The sequence below is a fragment of the Felis catus genome, chromosome B2 (genome assembly GCF_018350175.1).
Source record: "Felis catus isolate Fca126 chromosome B2, F.catus_Fca126_mat1.0, whole genome shotgun sequence".
Taxonomy (NCBI): Eukaryota; Metazoa; Chordata; class Mammalia; order Carnivora; family Felidae; genus Felis; species Felis catus.
In genome coordinates, this window is record NC_058372.1 from 390,204 (window position 1) to 410,589 (window position 20,386).

Below are 20,386 nucleotides of genomic sequence, written 5' to 3' on the forward strand. Positions count from 1 at the left end.
GGTCGGCTGTTTCTGCATCACGGGAGGGAGAAGGGTTGATATGGTGCTGGAGCGAGAGATTGCGTGACTCCCATCCCATGGAGAGAAAGAGCTTATTAATTACGTTAGGACCCTGGGTCCCACAGCCCACAGACCACTAACCAGTCCCTAATTACCATGGAGGGAGGGACAGGAATATTAATTCTGTTAGGACCCTGGGTCCACAGTCCAGAGGGGTTCAACCAGTAGATGGACTGCTCCAGAGTCAAAGACAGCTTTACTCACATGATTAGCCCCTTTGTTCAACAATTGTCTGGATCCTTCTGGATCCCATTCCATCCACCTGTTATCTTAGGACCTCTCCCATGGTTCCTCAGATATGGTTGTCAAACTTCTTACATGGTGACTTGGGGCAGTAAGAGACCAGGGCAGGACAGCTGGTTCTCTTAAAACAGACAAACCTAGATTTGAGAGTGGGGGAAACAGACCCCCTGCATGGGAGGATTGTCCTGGAGTTTGTAACCACCTTTAATCTGCCTTGGAGGGAGGTGTACCTTATGACAAATGGTGGAGTGAGAAAAGCTGACCTCAGTTCATGATGCAGCCACTCAGTGAAGAGAGCTGCTAACTACCAGTCAGACCATAGAAACGTAAACCATATCCTAAGAGCAGTAGAGGTCAAAGGAGTCTAGCCCTGAGTGTTTTTGGAGAGAACTACCATACTGACTCTGAATCTTCTACCTACAGGTTTTGATGTGGAGTGAAATATACTTCCATCTGTTTTAAAGCCACATATTTTTAGGTGTTTGCTAATGATAGCACAGCCGGATCCTAAGTCAAATCCCCAATGTACAGAAGAAAGTACAAAGCTTCAGGGTGTGTAGGTAACTGGCACAGGAAGTAGGAGGTCAGACTGGGTTCACTTCTGCATGGCCACCAGCCCAATCCCATCCTGCACCCACGAGTGTGTAGCTCATTGGCGTTCACACACTGCCGCAGACCCAGCTACCAACACTAAAACATGTCCCGGGCCAAACAACCCAAATACCTTTCTGTCATACAGAACTAGACAAGTGACTAGTAGAATATCACCAGCAATGAGCACGGGAGGATTACACAAGCAAGCAAGAATATGATCACGTGCCAGACACCTACTGGGTGAGGAAAACAAGACCCAGGGACTATAAAGCGTGATGCTCTCTGTAAGTCTTAAAGGCAAGCAGCCAAGGCAATTAAATGAGGACAAGAGAGTAGTTTTAAAAATTGTTGTGAGACAATCAGATATTAATACCACACAAACACACACACAGCAAGTATTTTGATCGGACCTCCTTACCTCAAACCACACAAAAATACTAACTCAAAAGGGATCACAGACCTAACTGCTAAACTATTAAAATTCTAGAAGAGAGGGGAGCCAAGATGGCAGAACAGCATGGAAATTTTTTGTGTGTCTAGCATCCATGAAATACAGCCAGACCAACACTAAACCATCCTGCACACCTAGAAAACTGATCTGAGGATTAACACAATTGCACAACCTGAACCACAGAACTCACCAGATATGCAGCGTGGAGAGGTAAACTGGGGGAGAGAGAAGCCTTGGATGGCAGGGAGCCACTTTTGCGTTGGGAGAGAGGTCAGAGATTGTGGGGGTGGGGGGAGAATATGGGAAAAGCACCCCTCCCCAAAAGCAGCTGGAGAGAAAGTGGAAAGTTGGAAACAGCCACAGGGACTAAACTAAGAAGGGAGAAAGGAGAAAGGAGAGGGATTAAATTCCATTAAGACTCTATAAACAGGGTGGGGCGCAGAGTCTGCAACTCCACAGCTTGATACCTGGAGGTGCTCTGGTGGGAAGGGCAAATCCCCACTGCTGGAAAGACATTTGGTAGAGGCTGTGAGGCAACCTGGGCCCAGCAGACCCCAGAGAACAGCCACATTCGCTGGTGCTGGAACAAGGTCGTTAAGGGTAAAGCCTGGTGCCAGATGTGTGTTGGGATTTTCCATAATCCCTGAAAGGCTGCTGCTACACTATCTCACAAACTTTTTCTGGGGTGGGCTGGCACCTGGCTGCAGTCTCAGGACACTGGCAGCAGCAGGGATCAGCAAACGTGCCTGGATGCAGCCGGCCATTGCTCAGTGAGACCCTTCTGCAGAAGCACGGAACGGGTCAAAGCCACAGTCCCTCAGAAGTAAGGAGCTGGGAAAAACAGCCGCATCTGAAACAAAATTTGGGAGAGAAGTACTGTCTGGGGCTTGGTCACTGACAGTGAAAAAGCAGGTAGTGGACAAAAGTGGATGACAAAGGATGGTGCACAATTGCTGATTGGGAAGAACAGAGTTCTGATACTAGAGACTGGGTAGCTGGGAGACGCCATTTTCACCGCTCCTGCGCATACGTAACCACGAGCACCACAACAATCCACCCCAGTAGGCTAGCAGTGCCATCTAGTGGAGAACAGAGCCATTACACTAAGCCCCGCCCAACTGGGCCAACCTCACTCTTCAGGGACACAAGTCTCACTGCCTGCTTAGTTTATGGGCTATAAAGCAGTTCACAGTCTGACTTCTGGCGGAAAAATAATTTCAGTCGTATTTCAATCTGTTAGCAGGTCCATCTATTCAATTTTCTTTGTTTTTCTTTTTTTCACTTCTTTTCTTTTTCTTGAATATAGAAAGAGAAAAAATTCATTTTATTTTTGATTTTTATTAAATATATTTTTCTTAACTTTTTTACTATATTTTTTACTTTTATGGAAATTTTTTCAAATTATATTTTACTTCCATCATTTTATTTTATTTTACTGCAGTGTATTCACTTTTTCAAAGTTTCATTTTCCTTTTTCCCTCTTTTTCATTTTTCTTTCTCTTGAATACAGAAAAGGAAAACTTTATTTTTATTTTTAATTTTTATTAAAAATATTATTCTGATTTTTTTCTACTATACTTTTTACATTTACCAAATTTTTTTCAAATTCTATTTTACTCCCATCATTTACTTTTAGTCTACTTCAGTGTATTCATTTTTTCAAATTCTCAAATGATTTCCCTTTTATCCCCCTTTTTTTTCTCTAATCTATGAAACCACTTTCAACACACAGAACAAAACACACCTAGGACCTAGCATCATTTATTTGATTTTGTGTGTGTGTGTTTAAATTTTTAATTTTAATTTTTCTACCACATTAATTCCTTTTCTCCCTTCAAAATGACAAAACGAAGGCATTCACCCCATAAGAAAGAGCACAAAGAAATGACAGCCAGGAATTTAACCAACACAAAAACAAGCAAGATGTCTGAACCAGAATTTAGAATCACAATAATAAGAATAGTAGCTGGAGTCAAAAATATATTAGAATCCCTTTCTGCGGAGATAGAAGAAGTAAAAACTAGTCAGGATGAAATAAAAAATGCTATAAATGGGCTGCAATCACAGATGGATGCTGTGGTGGCAAGGATGGATGAGGCAGAACAGAGAATCAGTGATATAGAGGATAAACTTATGGAGACTAATGAAGCAGAAAAAAAAGAGGGAGATTAAGGCAAAAGAGCACGAGTTGAGAATTAGAGAAATCAGTGACTCATTAAAAAGGGAAAACATCAGAATCATAGGGGTCCCAGAAGAGGAAGAGAGAGAAATAGGGGTAGAAGGGTTATGTGAGCAAATCATAGCTGAAAGTTTTCTAGTCCGGGAAAAGACACAGACATCAAAATCCAGGAAGCACAGAGGACCCCCATTAGATTCAACAAAAACCGACCATCAACAAGGCATATCATAGTCAAATTCACAAAATACTTAGGCAAGGAGAGAATCATGAAAGCAGCAAAGGAAAAAAAGTCTGAAACCTACAAGGGAAGACAGATCAGGTTTGCAGCAGACATATCTACAGAAACTTGACAGGCCAGAAAGGAGTGGCAGGATACATTCAATGTGCTGTATCAGAAAAATATGCAGCAAAGAATTCTTTATCCAGCAAGGCTGTCATTCAGAATAGGAGAGATAAAAAGTTTCCCAAACAAAAATTAAAGGAGTTAGTGATCACTAAACCAGCACTGAAAGATTTTAAGGGGGACTCTCTGAGGGGAGAAAAGATAAAAAATTAAAATAAATAAATAAATACCAAAAGCAACAAAGATTATAAAGGCCCAGAGAACACCACCAGAAACTCCAACTCTACAAGCAACGTAATGGCAATGTATTCATATCTTTCAGTACCACTCTAAATGTCAATGGACTCAATGCTTCAATCAAAAGACATAGGGTAACAGAATGGAAAAGAAACAAGATACATCTATATGCTGTTTACAAGAGACCCACTTTAGACCTAAAGACACCTTCAGATTGAAGGTAAGGGGATGGAGAAGCATCTATCATGCTAATGGTCAATAAAAGAAAGCCAGGGTAGCCATACTTATATCAGACAATCTAGACTTTAAAATAAAGACTGTATCAAGAGATGCATAAGGGCATTATATCATAATCAAGGGGTCTATCCACCAAAAATCCCTAACAATTGTAAACATTTATGTGTCAAATGGGGTAGCACCCAAATGTATAAGTCAATCACAAACTTAAGGAACTCATTGATAGAAATACTAGTATAGTGGGAGACTTCAACACCCCACTCACAGCAATGGACAGATCATCTAATCAAAAAATCAACAAGGAAACAATGGCTTTGAATGACACACTGGACCAGATGGACTTCACATATATATTCAGAACATTTCATCCTAAAGCAGCAGAATATACATTTTTCTCCAGTGCACATGGAACGTTCTCCAGAATAGACCACGTAGTGGGACACAAATCAGCCCTAAGTAAATACAAAAAGATTGAGATCATACCATGCATATTTTCAGACCACAACGCTATGAAACTCGAAATTAACCACAAGAAAAATTTGGAAGGGTAACAAATACTTGGAGACTGGAAGAACATCCTACTACGAATGGGCTAACCAAGAAGTTACAGAGGAAATTAAAAAGTATATAGAAGTCAATGCAAATGATAACACCACAACCCAAAACCTCTGGGACACAGCAAAGGCGGTCATAAGAGGAAAGCATATAGCAATCCAGGCCTTCCTAAAGAAGGAAGAAAGATCTCATATACACAACCTAACCTTACACCTTAAGGAGCTGGAAAAAGAACAGCAAATAAAACCCAAAACCACCAGAAGACAGGAAATAATAAAGATTAAAGCAGAAATTAATGCTATCAAAACCAAAAAAAAAAAAAAAAACCCAATAGAACAGATCAATGAAACCAGAAGCTGGTTCTTTGAAAGAATTAAGAAAATTGATAAACCACTAGTCAGTTTGATCAAGAAGAAAAAGGAAAGGACCCAAATAAATAAAATCAAGAATGAAAAGGAGAGATCACAACCAACACAGCAGAAATAAAAACAGTAATAAGAGAATATTATGAGCAACTATATGCCAATAATATAGACAATCTGGAAGAAATGGACAAATTCCTAGAAACATGTACACTACCAAAACTGAAACAGAAAGAAATAGAAAATTCGAACAGACCCAAAACCAGTAAGGAAATCGAATTAGTAATAAAAAATCTGCCAAAAAACAAGAGTCCAGGGCCAGATGGCTTTCCAGGGGAATTCTACCAAACATTTAAGGAAGAGTTAACACCCATTCTCTTGAAGGTGTTCCAAAAAATAGAAATGGAAGGAAAACTTCCAAACTCTTTCTATGAAGCCAGCATTACCTTGATTCCAAAACCAGACAAAGACCCCACTAAAAAGGAGAACTATAGACCAATTTCCCTGATGAACATGGATGCAAAAATCCTCAACAAGATATTAGCCAACCAGATCCAACAATACATTAAAAAAATTATTCACCATAACCAAGTGGGATTTATACCTGGGATGCAGGGCTGGTTCAATATCCACAAAACAATTAATGTGATTCATCTCATCAATAAAAAAAGGACAAGAACCCTATGATCCTCTCAATAGATGCAGAGAAAGCATTTGACAAAATACAGCATCCTTTCTTGATAAAAACCCTGAATAAAGTCGGGATAGAAGGAGCATACCTCGAGATCATAAAAGCCATATATGAATGACCCAATGCTAATATCATCCTCAATGGGGAAAAACCGAGAGCTTTCCCCCTAACCCCCTAAGGTCAGGAATGAGACAGGGATGTCCACTCTCACCACTGTTATTCAACATAGTATTGGAAGTCTTAGCCTCTGCAATCAGACAACACAAGGAAATAAAAGGCACCCAAATCGGCCAGGAGGAAGTCAAATTCTCACTCTTCGCAGACGACATGATACTCTATATGGAAAACCATAAAGATTCCACCAAAAAACTGCTAGAACTGATTCATGAATTCAGCAAAATTTCAGGATATAAAATCAATGCACAGAAATTGGTTGCATTCCTATACAACGTCAATGAAGCAACAGAGAGATCAAGGAATTGATGCTATTTACAATTGCTCCAAAAACCTAGGAATAAATCTAACCCAAGAGGTGAAAAACCTATACACTGAAAACAGTAGAAAATTTATGGAAGAAACTGAATTGACACCAAAAAATGGGAAAAGATTCCATGCTCCTGGATAGGAAGAACAAATATTGTTAAAATGTCGATACTACCCAAAGCAATCTACATATTGAATGCAATCCCCATCAAAAGAACACCAGCATTTTTCACAGAGCTAGAACAAATAATCCTCAAATTTGTGTGGAACCAGAAAAGACCCCGAATAGCCAAAGCAATCTTGAAAAAGAAAACAAAAGCAGGAGGCATCACAATCCTGGATGTCAAGATATATTACAAAGCTGCAATCGTCAAGACAGTATGGTACTGGCACAAGAACAGACACTCAATCAATGTAACAGAATTGAGAACCCAGAAAAGGACCCACAATTATATGGGCAATGAATCTTTGACAAAGCAGGAAAAGATATCCAGTGGAATAAAGACAGTCTCTTCAGGAGATGGTGCTGTGACAACTGGACAGCGACATGCAGAAGAATGAACCTGGACCACTTTCTTACACCATACACAAAAATAAACTCAAAATGGATGAAAGACCTCAATGTAAGATGGGAAGCCATCAAAATCCTCGAGGAGAAAGTAGACAAAAACCTCTTTGATCTTGGCCGCAGCAACTTCTTACTCAACATGTCTCTGGAGGCAATGGAAACAAAAGCAAAAATGAACTACTGGGACCTCATCAAAATAAAAGCTTCTGCACAGCAAAGGAAACAATCAGCAAAACTAAAAGGCAACCGACGGAGTGGGAGAAGATATTTGCAAATGACATATCAGATAAAGGGTTAGTAGCCAAAATCTATAAAGAGCTTCTCAAACTCAACAGCCAAAAAACAAATAATCCAGTGAAGAAATGGGCAGAAGACATGAATAGACACTTCTCCAAAGAAGACATCCAGATGGCCAACTGACACATCAAAAACTGCTCAACTTCACTCGTCATCAGAGAAATATAAATCAAAACCGCAATGAGATAGCACCTTACACCTGTCAGAATGGCTAACAACAACTCGGGCAAGGACAGATATTGGCGAGGATGCGAAGAAAGAAGATATCTTTTGCACTGCTGGTGGGAATGCAAGCTGGTGAAGCCACTCTGGAAAACAGTATGGAGGTTCCTCAAAAAACTAAAAATAGAACTACTCTATGACCTAGCATTACACTATTAGGTATTTATCCAAGGGATACAGGTGTGCTGTTTCAAAGGGACACATGCACCCCAATGTTTATAGCAGCACTATCGACAATAGCCAAAGTGTGGAAGGAGCCCAAATGTCCATCGATGGATGAATGGATAAAGAAGATGTGGTATATATACATATATATGTGTGTATATGTATATATGTATATATATATATATACACACACATATATACATATACACATATATATGTATATATATATATGTGTATATATATATATATATATATATACACACACACACACACACAATGGAGTATTACTCGGCAATCAAAAAGAATGAAATCTTGCTATTTGCAAGTACGTGGATTGAACTGGAGGGTATTATGCTAAATGAAATTAGTCAGAGAAAGACAAATATCATATGACTTCACTCATTTAAGGACTTCATGGGACAAAACAGATGAACATAAGGGAAGGGAAATAAAAATAATATAAAAACAGGGAGGGGGACCAAACAGAAGAGACTCATAAACATGGAGAACAAACTGAGGGTTACTGGAGGGGTTGTGGGAGGGGGGATGGGCTAAATGGGTAAGGGGTAGTAAGGAATCTACTCCTGAAATCATTGTAGCACTCTATGCTAACTAATTTGGATGTAAATTTTAAAATAAATAAGAAAATTAAAAAAAATTCTAGAAGAAAATGTAAAAGTGGATATTCTCAAATTTCTCTATGGATACAATACCTATTAAAAAAGCAGGATTCTTTTCTTTCTTTTTTCTTTCTTTCTTTCTTTTTCTTTCTTTCTTTCTTTCTTTCTTTCTTTCTTTCTTTCTTTCTTTCTTTCTTTCTTCTTTCTTTCCTTTGAAACTGACAGGCTAATCTTAAAAGTTAGAATACAAAGGACTAAGAATAGCCAAAAACACTTTGTAAAAAATAAAAAGGTGGCAAAATTATACTTTGATTTTAAACTTATTATGAAGCTTGAGTAATAAAGACAGTGTAGTAGTGACATAAAGGGAGACATTCAAATCAATGGACTATGATGGAAAAATCCAGAAATAAAGACTTACATTTGTAAGTATTTCCACATTGTCCTTCATGAGAGTGGATGAATTGTTTTTCCAATCATAAATAAATGAAAATTCTCAGGAACTTTGTGATGGAGTTTGGTTGGCATTTCTGAAGTGGTATTCTAGCTCTCTGAGCCATTTTCCACATGCCCCCTGGGACACCAGAAAACACACAGGAGGGGCCTCTGCCCTGATGGCAGTGACCTGCCTAGTGACCCGCCCGGCGGCACCGACTGCCTGGTTTTTGAGGGAGTCACACTGGCCGGTTGTACCGGTTGTACGTGTATGTGTCTGACACCTTCGTTTTATGAGCTGGTAAGACCTCCGTCGCATGACATTTTACCTTGGCTGCTTTTCTGACTCTGTTTGAAGGGCTGTGGGGAATAAGTTTAGGAATTCCCCGAGCTTGCACCAATGGGTTAACAAGGCATAAAGAATTAGAAAGCCATAGGATGAACACACACAAGTTTGGGTAAACAAGATTTGGTAAACAAAATTAGGTAAACGGGGCAAAAGCCCCTATACAAAGGTGTAGGAATAGGAAATCTCAGGATCAAAATATACAAGATTAGGTAAACGAGATTAGGTATTCCAATTTAGTCCAATAGCAGAAAGCTGCTTTCACAGGAAGGAAGGACCAAATTAGGTAAACAGGAAAAACAGGACTTCAGACTGCTGTGGGGTGAAGTTGCCCAGAATGGAGCTAATTAGAAAGAGAAAGGTGCCTTGTTGACCCTGAGGTAGCTTGCTCTGTCTTTCTTGTCCCCAGGTCAGTTTAGGTAAACAGAGGTGGTGCCACCAGAATTTTGTTTTGTGTTGACCCAAACCCCTAACACATATATCTTCAAAACGCCCTTTCCCCCACGCCCATGAGTAAATGTTCACGGTTTCATTGTCTCTCTGTGCACACCCATCAGCCCATCATGCTTGTAAGCCTGATCCTGACAAAAATGGAGCAAGGACCCTGACTTGGGGCTCTTGTCTCCTCCAGGACAGGAGCCTCTCTCGCATTTCAACCCTGCGTACCGCTTTCTTGCTGGGCAAGAGAGAACTCCAGACCCAGAATCTATGACAAAGGGCAAATGAAAAGGAATCTTTCTGAGTCTAAAAAAAATTATTATGACAGAGGGAAAAAGCTTCAGATTTCTACTGTGCTAGGAAGCAAGGACAAGGTCAGGTCCTGGGAAGAAATCCTCCCTGTGGCCAGCAGAAGGGCACAGGGCACAGCCCGGGCCGTGGCATGGAAGGGAACTATGTGGAGAGAGATCAGAGTCCAGGTTTGTTATTTGGATTCCTAGAAAGCACAGTGCGTCTTGGAATCCAACCCTGTCTGGGTAGGGAATCCCCTGAATCAGTTTTTCTTAGGGAAATCCCAGGCTTGCCCTTGCAGTGGCTCTGAGCTGCAAATCCCCAGCTCCCCTGGGTGACTCCCCTATGGCTGAGGCGGGTGTGACAGCAACCCCTGTAAACTATCCCCACCCCCACCACCAATATTCAGGTGGGGGGCTGTCCTCCTCCAGGCTCTCACGTCTGCTCTCGCAGGCTCTCTGCTGACCGCTGCCTGGAGGTCCAGCCAGGTCCCACCACACAGGATGCTCCATCTGCATACAGACCCGAGCTCGAGCTCATTCCTCACCAGCCTCCTTCTCTGCCCTGTTCCTTCCCTGACTTGTGCCCTTCCTGTAATGCCAGGGCATGCACACCGCGCACTCCCCCTTTCCTTTGTTCTGGGAGAAGATTGGAAGGAAGGCAGTAGAGATTTGCATCTCCAGTCTTGGTTGCCAGCAGCTACTAGTAAGACTGTGGGTGAGTTCCCTTCTTATCAATGGAGCTGGAGGGGTACCAACATTTACCCCATAGAAAGTGGAAACAGGGAATGAGGTGCATTTACAAATGTCTCCTGGAGTTCCTGAAATCTTGTAAGTCCTCATGCCGTTGGTAAATATCAAGTATTTACTGCACCAGACAGATGCCCACAAAGTGCTGAAGATACAGGTCAGTCAAGACACAGTCATGGTCCCAAGATTCCTACTGTTTAGTGGGGGTGACAGACAAGTAAGCAGGTGGTCTTATTGCTGGAGAAGCTTGTTCCGAGGGGCTCAAGGAAGGCGTATGACTGGATAGAGGATGGGCCCATGGCCCAGCATAGGAAGGGAGTTAGCGCTTCCTGGAGGAGGTGCTGCGCACAGGTTGATCTGTGTAAATCCCTGAGGCCGAGGGGCGGGCCAGAAGGAAAGGCATGCTCCCTGACTTGGTGTCGGGGCATCTGCAGGGAACGCGGACGGTGCACGGGCGCAGTTAGACCGGCAGGTCCGCGGCTCGACAGACTCTGTTCCCAAGAAACCTCGTCTTGGGCCCCCCTGCAGGAGCTTTTCCGAGAAAGGAGACATGGGCCCCAACATGGTGTAGCCTGCCCAGGCGGTAAGGGCTGAGAGGGAAGCATGAGAAGCCGCGAATGGTAAGCAGCTTTCAACACCTGATCTCTGTCCGGGTGTGAGGTCCAGGTGTGAGGAGCGGAGGGGCTCAGACGAGGGGTCCGGTCCCGAGGCCAAGGTGGGAGGAAGGGAGCGGAGAGGCTCAGACCAGGGGTCCGGTCTGGAGGCCGAGGTGGGAGGAGGGGAGGGACTCAGACCAGGGGCCCGGTCCAGAGGCCAAAGTGGGAGGAGGGGAGGGGCTCAGATGCTTTGCGCAAACACGACGGAGATGGCTTCCGGGCTTCTAACCTCTTCTTGCAGCGCTGGCTCCAGCCTCCCGCAACCTGATCCGGTGTTTTCTGCTCGGCAACTGCTGACGCTTCAGGATGCCCGGATCCTATTGGACGCCGGATGCAGGTGCAGCCCTGCAGGCGGATGGTCTCAGTCCTCCTCCAATTTTATTGACCAGTAAGAGCTTCAAGGAGAACAACATGATTTACGTTGAGTTTTTAAAAATATTTGGTTGGTCTTGGATCCCATGACCCTACACAGGCGCTTCTGTAAATCCAAGTTCTGCAGGTTGGAGACTCCTGCGGTAAAATGGGACCATTTCGCATCTCTCCGTGAGTGAATGGCCACTAAAAGTACAGCAAAAAAGATGATAACTTGACAAATTTAGGGAATTTTTATTTGGAAAACATTGGGAGTACTTTTAATAAATGGTGTTTTGAGAACGGCTTTTGTGGCACTGTCCTGAGTTTGGGAGAGGGTAGTGGTTCCTTTGGGATGTTAGGAGGATCAGAGTAGTCAAGTCAATTCCCTGAGGGCACACAGCCTGTGCACGCCCTCTTTGTCTCAATCCAAATCCTCCCTGCAGAGCCAGGGAGGAAGCAACAGCTTCCTGGGAGATTCTGGGAGGTCACAGCGCATAGGGAGTAGGTAATGTCCAGCAGAAAGGTGGGGAAACAGTGCTGTGATGTGACAGTGGATGTGCGGTGTTCTGGTGTGTGGAAGGTGGGCTCAGCACTTGATTGTTGGTCTAGGATTGTTTTAAGTACTGGATTTGGCTTGCAGGTTCTGGGGCAGGATAGGAAGAAGGTTAGAGAGCTCACGACCCAGGAACCTAAAGTTATTTGTGAAGAACATTTTATGAACAGTTTTCTGAGCCTGGAAGAACTTAGAAATTCTGTCCAATCGTCTCCTGTTAAGGCTGGAAAACAAACATCTGAGGAGGCAAATGCACCTGCTGGAGCGCACGTAGCAGGTGGCGCCATGGGACTGCAGCCTTGTCTTCCATCCATGCAAGAGACTCATCCTGTGTCTTCTGGAGACCTGGTTCCCTCTGCCAGGCTGGTGTGAACAGGCTGTTCTGGTCACATCACTCCTCACCGACCCTGGCCAGCCTTTCCGGGTCCAGAGGTCAGGACCAGGGGTGTGGTTGTGAAGCAGGGAGAATTCTCAACAGAGAAGGACCATCCTGTGTTTGGAACACAGATGCTTTGGCAGACAACAAAGTGCTTGATCAGACAGTATTCTTTGTTTACCGACTCCACTGTAGCAAAAGTGAAAGAAAATTCATGAGATCATTTGAGAACAAAGGGTACAGACACAGTGGTTCAGGCAGCAGATTTCCAACCCAGCCTATGCATATAAGCTGGACACAAGGCTCTTTTTCCTCAGCCTCCTGCTTCTGGTCCCTTGACTGCAGACATGGCATCTGATGCTTCCTGCCTCTGTATGAGTTGGGGCTTGATGGTGGGGTTGGGGAGAGGTGGGGCTGGAGGGGGCTCAGGAGTGCAGGAGGGATGGAGCTGGGAGGAGCTGAGAAGCCATCTTGCAGGGATGCACCAGGCACCGATATCTACGGAGGTGAAGGAAGATTCTGGAAATAGAAGAGGTTCACTTGACTCCTGGGTTCTCTTCGGTGTCAGATCTGACAGGCTGCTTAGGGGAGGGTGGTGGGAGGTATGAGTGGGCCTTGTGCTCAACGGGGCTGCCAAGATTTGAAACCATGCAAGCCCTTTGACTCTTGTTGTGTTTAGGGGTCCTGGGCTTTTAAACTTCCTTCTCCTCCCAGAAGAGCAGTTCACAAAACTCATTTATCCCCAGCTGTTAAAGACCTGATACATTATCTTGTAAAGAGTATGTGCACCGTGAAGAGAGCTAGGATAAGAGCTTGGCACGGAGGGGCCCCAGTCCAGTGAAGAAATGTCTGTGGCATCCAGACTGGGAAGATGAGTTTGAGTGGAGCAGGAGGGAGGGCCTCCCAGGCTTGCTGATAATGACACAGGGTAAGCTTGCCCAGTTTTAGATTATTCACGTAGGACTCAGACCTGGCCCTACCTCCTGTGAGTGAGGCCCTAGTCTAATTACAGGAGGAGATTGTATTCTACAACAGGCATATATAAAAACACAGGAAACACAGATGAACAAGGCACATAACACACTGAGTTATTATTATAAGACCATGGGACATTTAAAAAATGAAACAATTGTACAGAGAATAGGCATCCTAGCCAGGGTTTCCTTGTAAGGTAGTCCTGGAGGGCAGTGCTGGGAGTAACCCCTGAGGCCACCAAGTCTTGGGAATTCTCTTGGGAGTTGTTTTTAGAGTCTGGTATATATCTTTGGATGCTTTGTAATTGTATTTAGTTGTAGTTGACAAACTACACGGATAGGAGGGAGGCAAGTAATGTGGGAAACCATCAATGACGTTGGGATGAAGAAGAGGTATGGCTATAAAGGAATATGATTGATTTTCTTGAGTTCTAAGCTAGAAATTCCAAACAAGAAGTTCCAAGACAGGGAGGGCCACAGCTTGTTGTGAAGGAGCTGGAGGGCCAGCCGGGTGGGTCAGAGAGGGGACAAGTGGTGCAAAGGCTGCAGGCATTCCAGTCACCTTGATGCCGGGTCGCTTGGCTTTCATTGTCCTGGTGGAGGTCTGTTCTGAGGAATGGGCATCAATGACCCTCACTGCTAACTTGGACAACAGAGTGAAGAAGATCACTGAATATGTCTGGGCTCAGACCAACGTTCCTGTGCAGGACCAGGTCCTTCTGCTGGGATCCAAGACTCTCAAGCCCCAGAGAAAGCTGTCATCTTATGGCATCGACAGGCAGACGACCATCCACCTCACTCTAAAGGTGGTGAAGCCCAGTGACGAGTAGCTGTCCCTGTTTCTGGTGGAGATTGGTGATGAGGGGCAGAGGCACCTCCTCCAGGTGCGAAGGTCCAGTTCGGTGGCCCAGGTGAGACAGATGATTGAGAGCAAGATGGCTGTAGTGCCTGCCTGAGAAACAGACTGTGGTTTGCACTGGCAAGAAGCTGGAAGACGGGAAGACCATGGGGGAGTATGGCATCAAAAGGGGCAGTTTAGGGGTGCCTGGGTGGCTCAGTCGGTTAAGCGTCTGACTTCGGCTCAGGTCATGATCTCGCGGTCCGTGGGTTCGAGCCCCGTGTCAGGCTCTGTGCTGACAGCTCGGAGCCTGGAGCCTGTTTCGGATTCTGTGTCTCCCTCTTTCTCTGACCCTCCCCTGTTCATGCTTTCTCTCTGTCTCAAAAATAAATAAAAATGTTAAAAAAAATTAAAAAAAAGGGGGCAGTTTACTCCTCATGATGACCTACTGTATCTGGTGGGGGGTGGGTGGGGTGACTGCATCATGGGTGGGTGATCCAGGAGCAGAAGAGCTACTGCTAGCCCTTACTCACCACCCACATCCTTTGATGATTTCCCCAAATTAATGGGAAAGATAGAGAAGATGTGGGGTTAAGTGGGGAGGAAGGGCTGCAGAAAAACTCTGCTTTCTAATTCCCACCTTCCTGGATCTCACATAATTGATTAGGTGGCAAGATTGTGCATGTGACTCCAGCAGAACATAAATCTTTAAGGCACTGTAGAGACAGCATCAAAGCCAGCTTGCAATTGAATCTTTCCCTGGCCCCCTCCGATTTATAGAGACACTGCTGTTTCCTCTTTTGTCCAGCAAGTTAGTGTAAGTTTTAGATTGGGATCCATGTTCTACTAATTTCTGTGTTTCCATCCATATGTTTCATCTGTAATATCACACCATATGCTGAACCAAACTGAATTTCTACTTACAGAGAACGCTGAAATGATTCATCATAAATGAAGTACTCTGATGTGATTACAATCTTGTTAATAAAGAATTTACAAATTCAAATTAAAGTATATCCTGTGTCCCTATTTAAAGCTGTTTGGTATGAAATGTCACCTGGCACTGTGTCCCTTCTTACTCTTTAGGTTCGGTAACCAAACTGTTCTCATTTCTGGGGAAGATGGTGAGCAAGGGAAAATATTTTCCCCAGGACCCAGAGGTTTTGTGTCTCCAGTGGGAGGTCCTTGGGGCAGGGGTTTCTGGAAGGTGTGGTCTGCCTCCATCACCGTCACCGTCACTGGGGCCTGGCCCTCTCCGGGGAGCGCGGGGCCCTTTCCTCCACCTCCTCCGCTCACTCACTCCCTGTCCCCCTGTCCCCCTGTCCCGCTGCTCGGTACACTTAGGGGCCCAATGCTCCTGGTGGGCATTAGGTTGGTCTGGTTTCCCAAGATGGGCAACCGGAGATCCTGTTTTCGGACGGGGTCTCCTGCAGGTAGAGTCTACGATTTCCCGGTCAATTTGGGGGCCTCCCTGACGCCAGACAGCGTGGGGTCTTTTCATGGTGTGCCGTCCGAGTGGGAGCGGGTGGACGTGACCCGTCCGGTGATACCTGACCCTGGCAAGGGCGGTCACAGTGGCCCGAGGATGGGGAATGTCCTCCCCCAATCCTGCCTTCTCTCTGCCTCCGCCCGAAGGCCACTCTCCCCTGCCTGAACCGTGAAAAGGAGGATGGAGGGACTGCCCCGAACACTCCCGGACCTCAGGGGCTCAGCACCGCCCCGCCCCGTCCGACCTTGGGCACTTGCAGGTTCGCACACGGAACCCGCAGACCGCCTTCCCGGTGGCCATCCCCACCCCCGGGCCCGCCCCCTCCCCAGACTCCCCAGGGCTTCCTCGCCGCCCCCTCACTTCCTCCTTCCCCAGCGTGGACGCTAGCAGGTTGAGGGCCGGCTGGACCGCCCGGTAGGAGCAAAGCGAAGCCGGTGGTAGAGGCGCGGGCGGCCTGCGGGTGGAGGGGGGCGGCGGGCGGGGCACACGCACCCACGAGGTTCCTGCCTGCGTGCGGTACGAGTGCGGGAAGGCGGGGAGGGGGGGGAGGGGGACGAGGGAGGCGGGGAGGGGGGGGAGTGGGGAGGAGCGGGAAGGGGCGGGGGCGCCGCGGGGAGGGGCGCGGGGAGGTGGGGAGGTGCAGCGGGCGGGTTCGGCGGCCTCGTGTCACGCCTGCCCCCGCCCCTCCCAGCGTCCCGCACCGTCGCCGCCAGCTGGGGGCACGCCGGCACAGTCGCGCAAAGCGGCCGCACAGGGGCGCCACGCTCGCCGTGAAGCCCGCATCCAGCAGCGCCGGTGACACCTGAGGTCGCACGCGTGCGCGTGCGTCTGCAGGTGCAGGTCGCGCACCGGCGGTTGCACGAGCGTCCGGTAGTCCTCCGGGGTCGGGACGACGCGGGGAGGGGGGGGCGACCCCGCAGGAGGAAGGGCTCCCGCGCTGTGGCTGCGCTGACAGGGGAGCCCCCGGGGTGTTGGGGGTGGGGACTCCACGCGCGAGGTGACGCCGTGGCTGCACGAGGACATCCCGGCGCGCGGAGCCCGGTGGTGAGCGCCATAGTGTGGGAGGCGAGCCTTGGTGCCCTTTAGCTGGTGTGTTTGCCACCTGCTTCCTGGAAGAAAGAACCTCACTGGACACAGACTCAGGGTCGGAAAGGTGACGTTGTCCTAGGGTCATAGCTAGTGAGTGACCCTGTGGGGTTGTGGCCTGTCTCATTTCCCAGTCGCTGCTTTTCAGCTGCTTCCCTGGGTTACCCCGCTTCTGAAAGGGCACCTAAGGGCCAGAGAGGAAATCCGACTTCCGACCAACAGTTCTCCAGGATTCTGTGAATCTGAACTCCCTCCTGTACAACAGTTCTCCAGGGTCATGTGGATCTGAACTCGCTCCCTTACGACTGTTTTCTAGGATCCTGTGGGTCTGATCTCCCTCTCGTACAACAGTTCTCTAGGGTGGTGTGGATCTGAACTCCCTCCCGTATGACAGTTCCCCAGGATCCTGTGGATCTGAACTCCCTCCTGTACCACAGTTCTCCAGGATTCTGTGGATCTGATCTCACTCCTGTACAACAGTTCTCCAGGGTCGTGTGGATCTGACCTCCCTCCCGTACGACAGTTCTCCGTGGTGTGGATCTGAACTCCCTCCCGTACGACAGTTCTTGAGGATGGTGTGGATCTGACCTCCTTCCCCTATGACAGTTCTCTAGGGAGGTGTGGATCTGAACTCCCTCCCGTAAGACAGTTCTCTAGGGGGGTGTGGATCTGAACTCCCTCCTGTACAACAGTTCTCCAGGGTCATGTGGATCTGAACTCCCTCCCGTATGACAGTTCCCCAGGATCCTGTGGATCTGAACTCCCTCCTGTACCACAGTTCTCCAGGATTCTGTGGATCTGATCTCACTCCTATACAACAGTTCTCCAGGGTCGTGTGGATCTGACCTCCCTCCCGTACGACAGTTCTCCGTGGTGTGGATCTGAACTCCCTCCCGTATGACAGTTCTCCAGGATCCTGTGGATCTGAACTCCCTCCCGTACGACAGTTCTTGAGGATGGTGTGGATCTGACCTCCTTCCTGTACGACAGTTCTCTAGGGGGGTGTGGATCTGAACTCCCTCCCGTAAGACAGTTCTCTAGGGGGGTGTGGATCTGAACTCCCTCCCGTATGACAGTTCTCCGTGGTGTGGATCTGAACTCCCTCCCGTAAGACAGTTCTCTAGGGGGGTGTGGATCTGAACTCCCTCCTGTACAACGGTTCTCCAGGGTCATGTGGATCTGAACTCCCTCTCATACAACAGTTCCCCAGGATCCTGTGGATCTGAACTCCCTCCCGTACGACAGTTCTCCGTGGTGTGGATCTGAACTCCCTCCCATATGACAGTTCTTGAGGATGGTGTGGATCTGACCTCCTTCCCGTACGACAGTTCTCTAGGGGGGTGTGGATCTGAACTCCCTCCCGTATGACAGTTCTCTAGGGGGGTGTGGATCTGAACTCCCTCCCGTACGACAGTTCTCCGTGGTGTGGATCTGAACTCCTTCCCATATGACAGTTCTTGAGGATGGTGTGGATCTGACCTCCTTCCCGTACGACAGTTCTCTAGGGGGGTGTGGATCTGAACTCCCTCCCGTATGACAGTTCTCTAGGGGGGGTGTGGATCTGAACTCCCTCCCGTATGACAGTTCTCTAGGGGGGTGTGGATCTGAACTCCCTCCCGTATGACAGTTCTCCGTGGTGTGGATCTGAACTCCCTCCCGTATGACAGTTCTCCAGGATCCTGTGGATCTGAACTCCCTCCCGTACGACAGTTCTTGAGGATGGTGTGGATCTGACCTCCTTCCCGTATGACAGTTCTCTAGGGAGGTGTGGATCTGAACTCCCTCCCGTAAGACAGTTCTCTAGGGGGGTGTGGATCTGAACTCCCTCCTGTACAACGGTTCTCCAGGGTCATGTGGATCTGAACTCCCTCCCGTATGACAGTTCTCTAGGGGGGTGTGGATCTGAACTCCCTCCCGTATGACAGTTCTCTAGGGGGGTGTGGATCTGAACTCCCTCCCGTATGACAGTTCTCTAGGGGGGTGTGGATCTGAACTCCCTCCCGTAAGACAGTTCTCTAGGGGGGTGTGGATCTGAACTCCCTCCTGTACAACAGTTCTCCAGGGTCATGTGGATCTGAACTCCATCCCATACGACAGTTCTCAAGGATCCCGTGGATCTGAACTCCCTCCCTTACGACCGTTTTCTAGGATCCTGTGGGTCTGATCTCCCTCTCGTACAACAGTTCTCTAGGGTGGTGTGGATCTGAACTCCCTCCCGTATGACAGTTCCCCAGGATCCTGTGGATCTGAACTCCCTCCTGTACCACAGTTCTCCAGGATTCTGTGGATCTGATCTCGCTCCTGTACAACAGTTCTCCAGGGTCGTGTGGATCTGACCTCCCTCCCGTACGACAGTTCTCCGTGGTGTGGATCTGAACTCCCTCCCGTATGACAGTTCTCCAGGATCCTGTGGATCTGAACTCCCTCCCGTACGACAGTTCCCCAGGGTCCTGTGGTTCTTCTCCTTTTTCAAATTGATTGATTTGCGGATATTGAGCTAGCCTGCATTCCAGGAATAAATCCCACTTGGTCGTGGTGAACAATTCTTTTAATGTATTGTGGATCTGGTTGGCTAGTATCTTGTTGAGGATTTTTACATCTGTGTTCATCAGGGAAATTGGTCTATAGTTCTCCTTTTTTAGTGGGGTCTTTATCTGGTTTTGTAACCAAGGTAATGCTGGCTTCATAGAAAGAGTTTGGAAGTTTTACTTCTATTTCTATTTTTTGTAACAGTTTCAAGACACTAGGTGTTGATTCTTCTTTAAATGTTTGGTAGAATTCCCCTGGAAAGCCATCCAGCCCTGGAGTCGTGTTTTTCTGGAAGATTTTTGATTACTAATTTGATTCCTTTACTGGTTATGGGTCTGTTCAAGTTTTCTATTTCCTCCTGTTTCGGTTTTGGTAGTTTATATGTTTACAGGAATGTGTCCATTTCTTCCAGATTGCCCAGTTTATTGGTGTATAATTCTCATAATATTCTCTTATTATTGTTTGTATTTCCACTGTGTTGGTTGTGATCTCTCCTGTTTCATTTCTGATTTTATTTGTATGGGTCCTTTCCTTTTTCTTTTTGATCAAACTTAATAGGGGTTAGAAAAGTTCTCCAGATATTTGAAGACAAATCCCCCCCCGCCCCAGTCTCTCTCTCCTTCTTGGAAAATCTGTAGTGCCTAAGAATAAGTGCAATACCCTAGACTTGGTATAACCAACACTCGGTAGATTAGACTTATTTATCACCATTTATCACCTTCTTTCTTTCAGGGGCTCTGCTTCTGTTAATACAGCCATTAACTGCTGACTCCTGAGTGCTAATCTGTGGTGAATCTCTCTTCTGGGCTCCAATGTTCATGCTCCTCCTGCTTCTATCTGGTGTGATTATCGTGCTTTACCAGTCTTTAAACCACAAGCCACGTGTCAGGATAACAACACCAAGCTAGAAGTCGGGAGACCCGGGTCCCACCAGACATAATAGCCTTTGGCCCATTTGACTGGTT

The 20,386-nt window shown here is 46.7% G+C and overlaps 1 protein-coding gene and 1 long non-coding RNA gene across 2 annotated transcripts; both read left to right on the forward strand.

The window, feature by feature from the left end:
* Positions 1 to 10,953: 10,953 nt before the first annotated feature.
* Positions 10,954 to 11,880, forward strand: LOC109500121. The gene is made up of 2 exons (XR_002157753.2): positions 10,954 to 11,186; positions 11,464 to 11,880. It is a non-coding gene; the product is annotated as an uncharacterized LOC109500121 (long non-coding RNA).
* Positions 11,881 to 13,991: 2,111 nt separating this feature from the next.
* Positions 13,992 to 15,412, forward strand: UBD (ubiquitin D). The gene is given in 3 exon segments (XM_045058422.1): positions 13,992 to 14,426; positions 14,428 to 14,520; positions 15,404 to 15,412. Coding segments are annotated over 3 exon segments (483 nt in total). The 5' UTR covers positions 13,992 to 14,045.
* Positions 15,413 to 20,386: the final 4,974 nt, after the last annotated feature.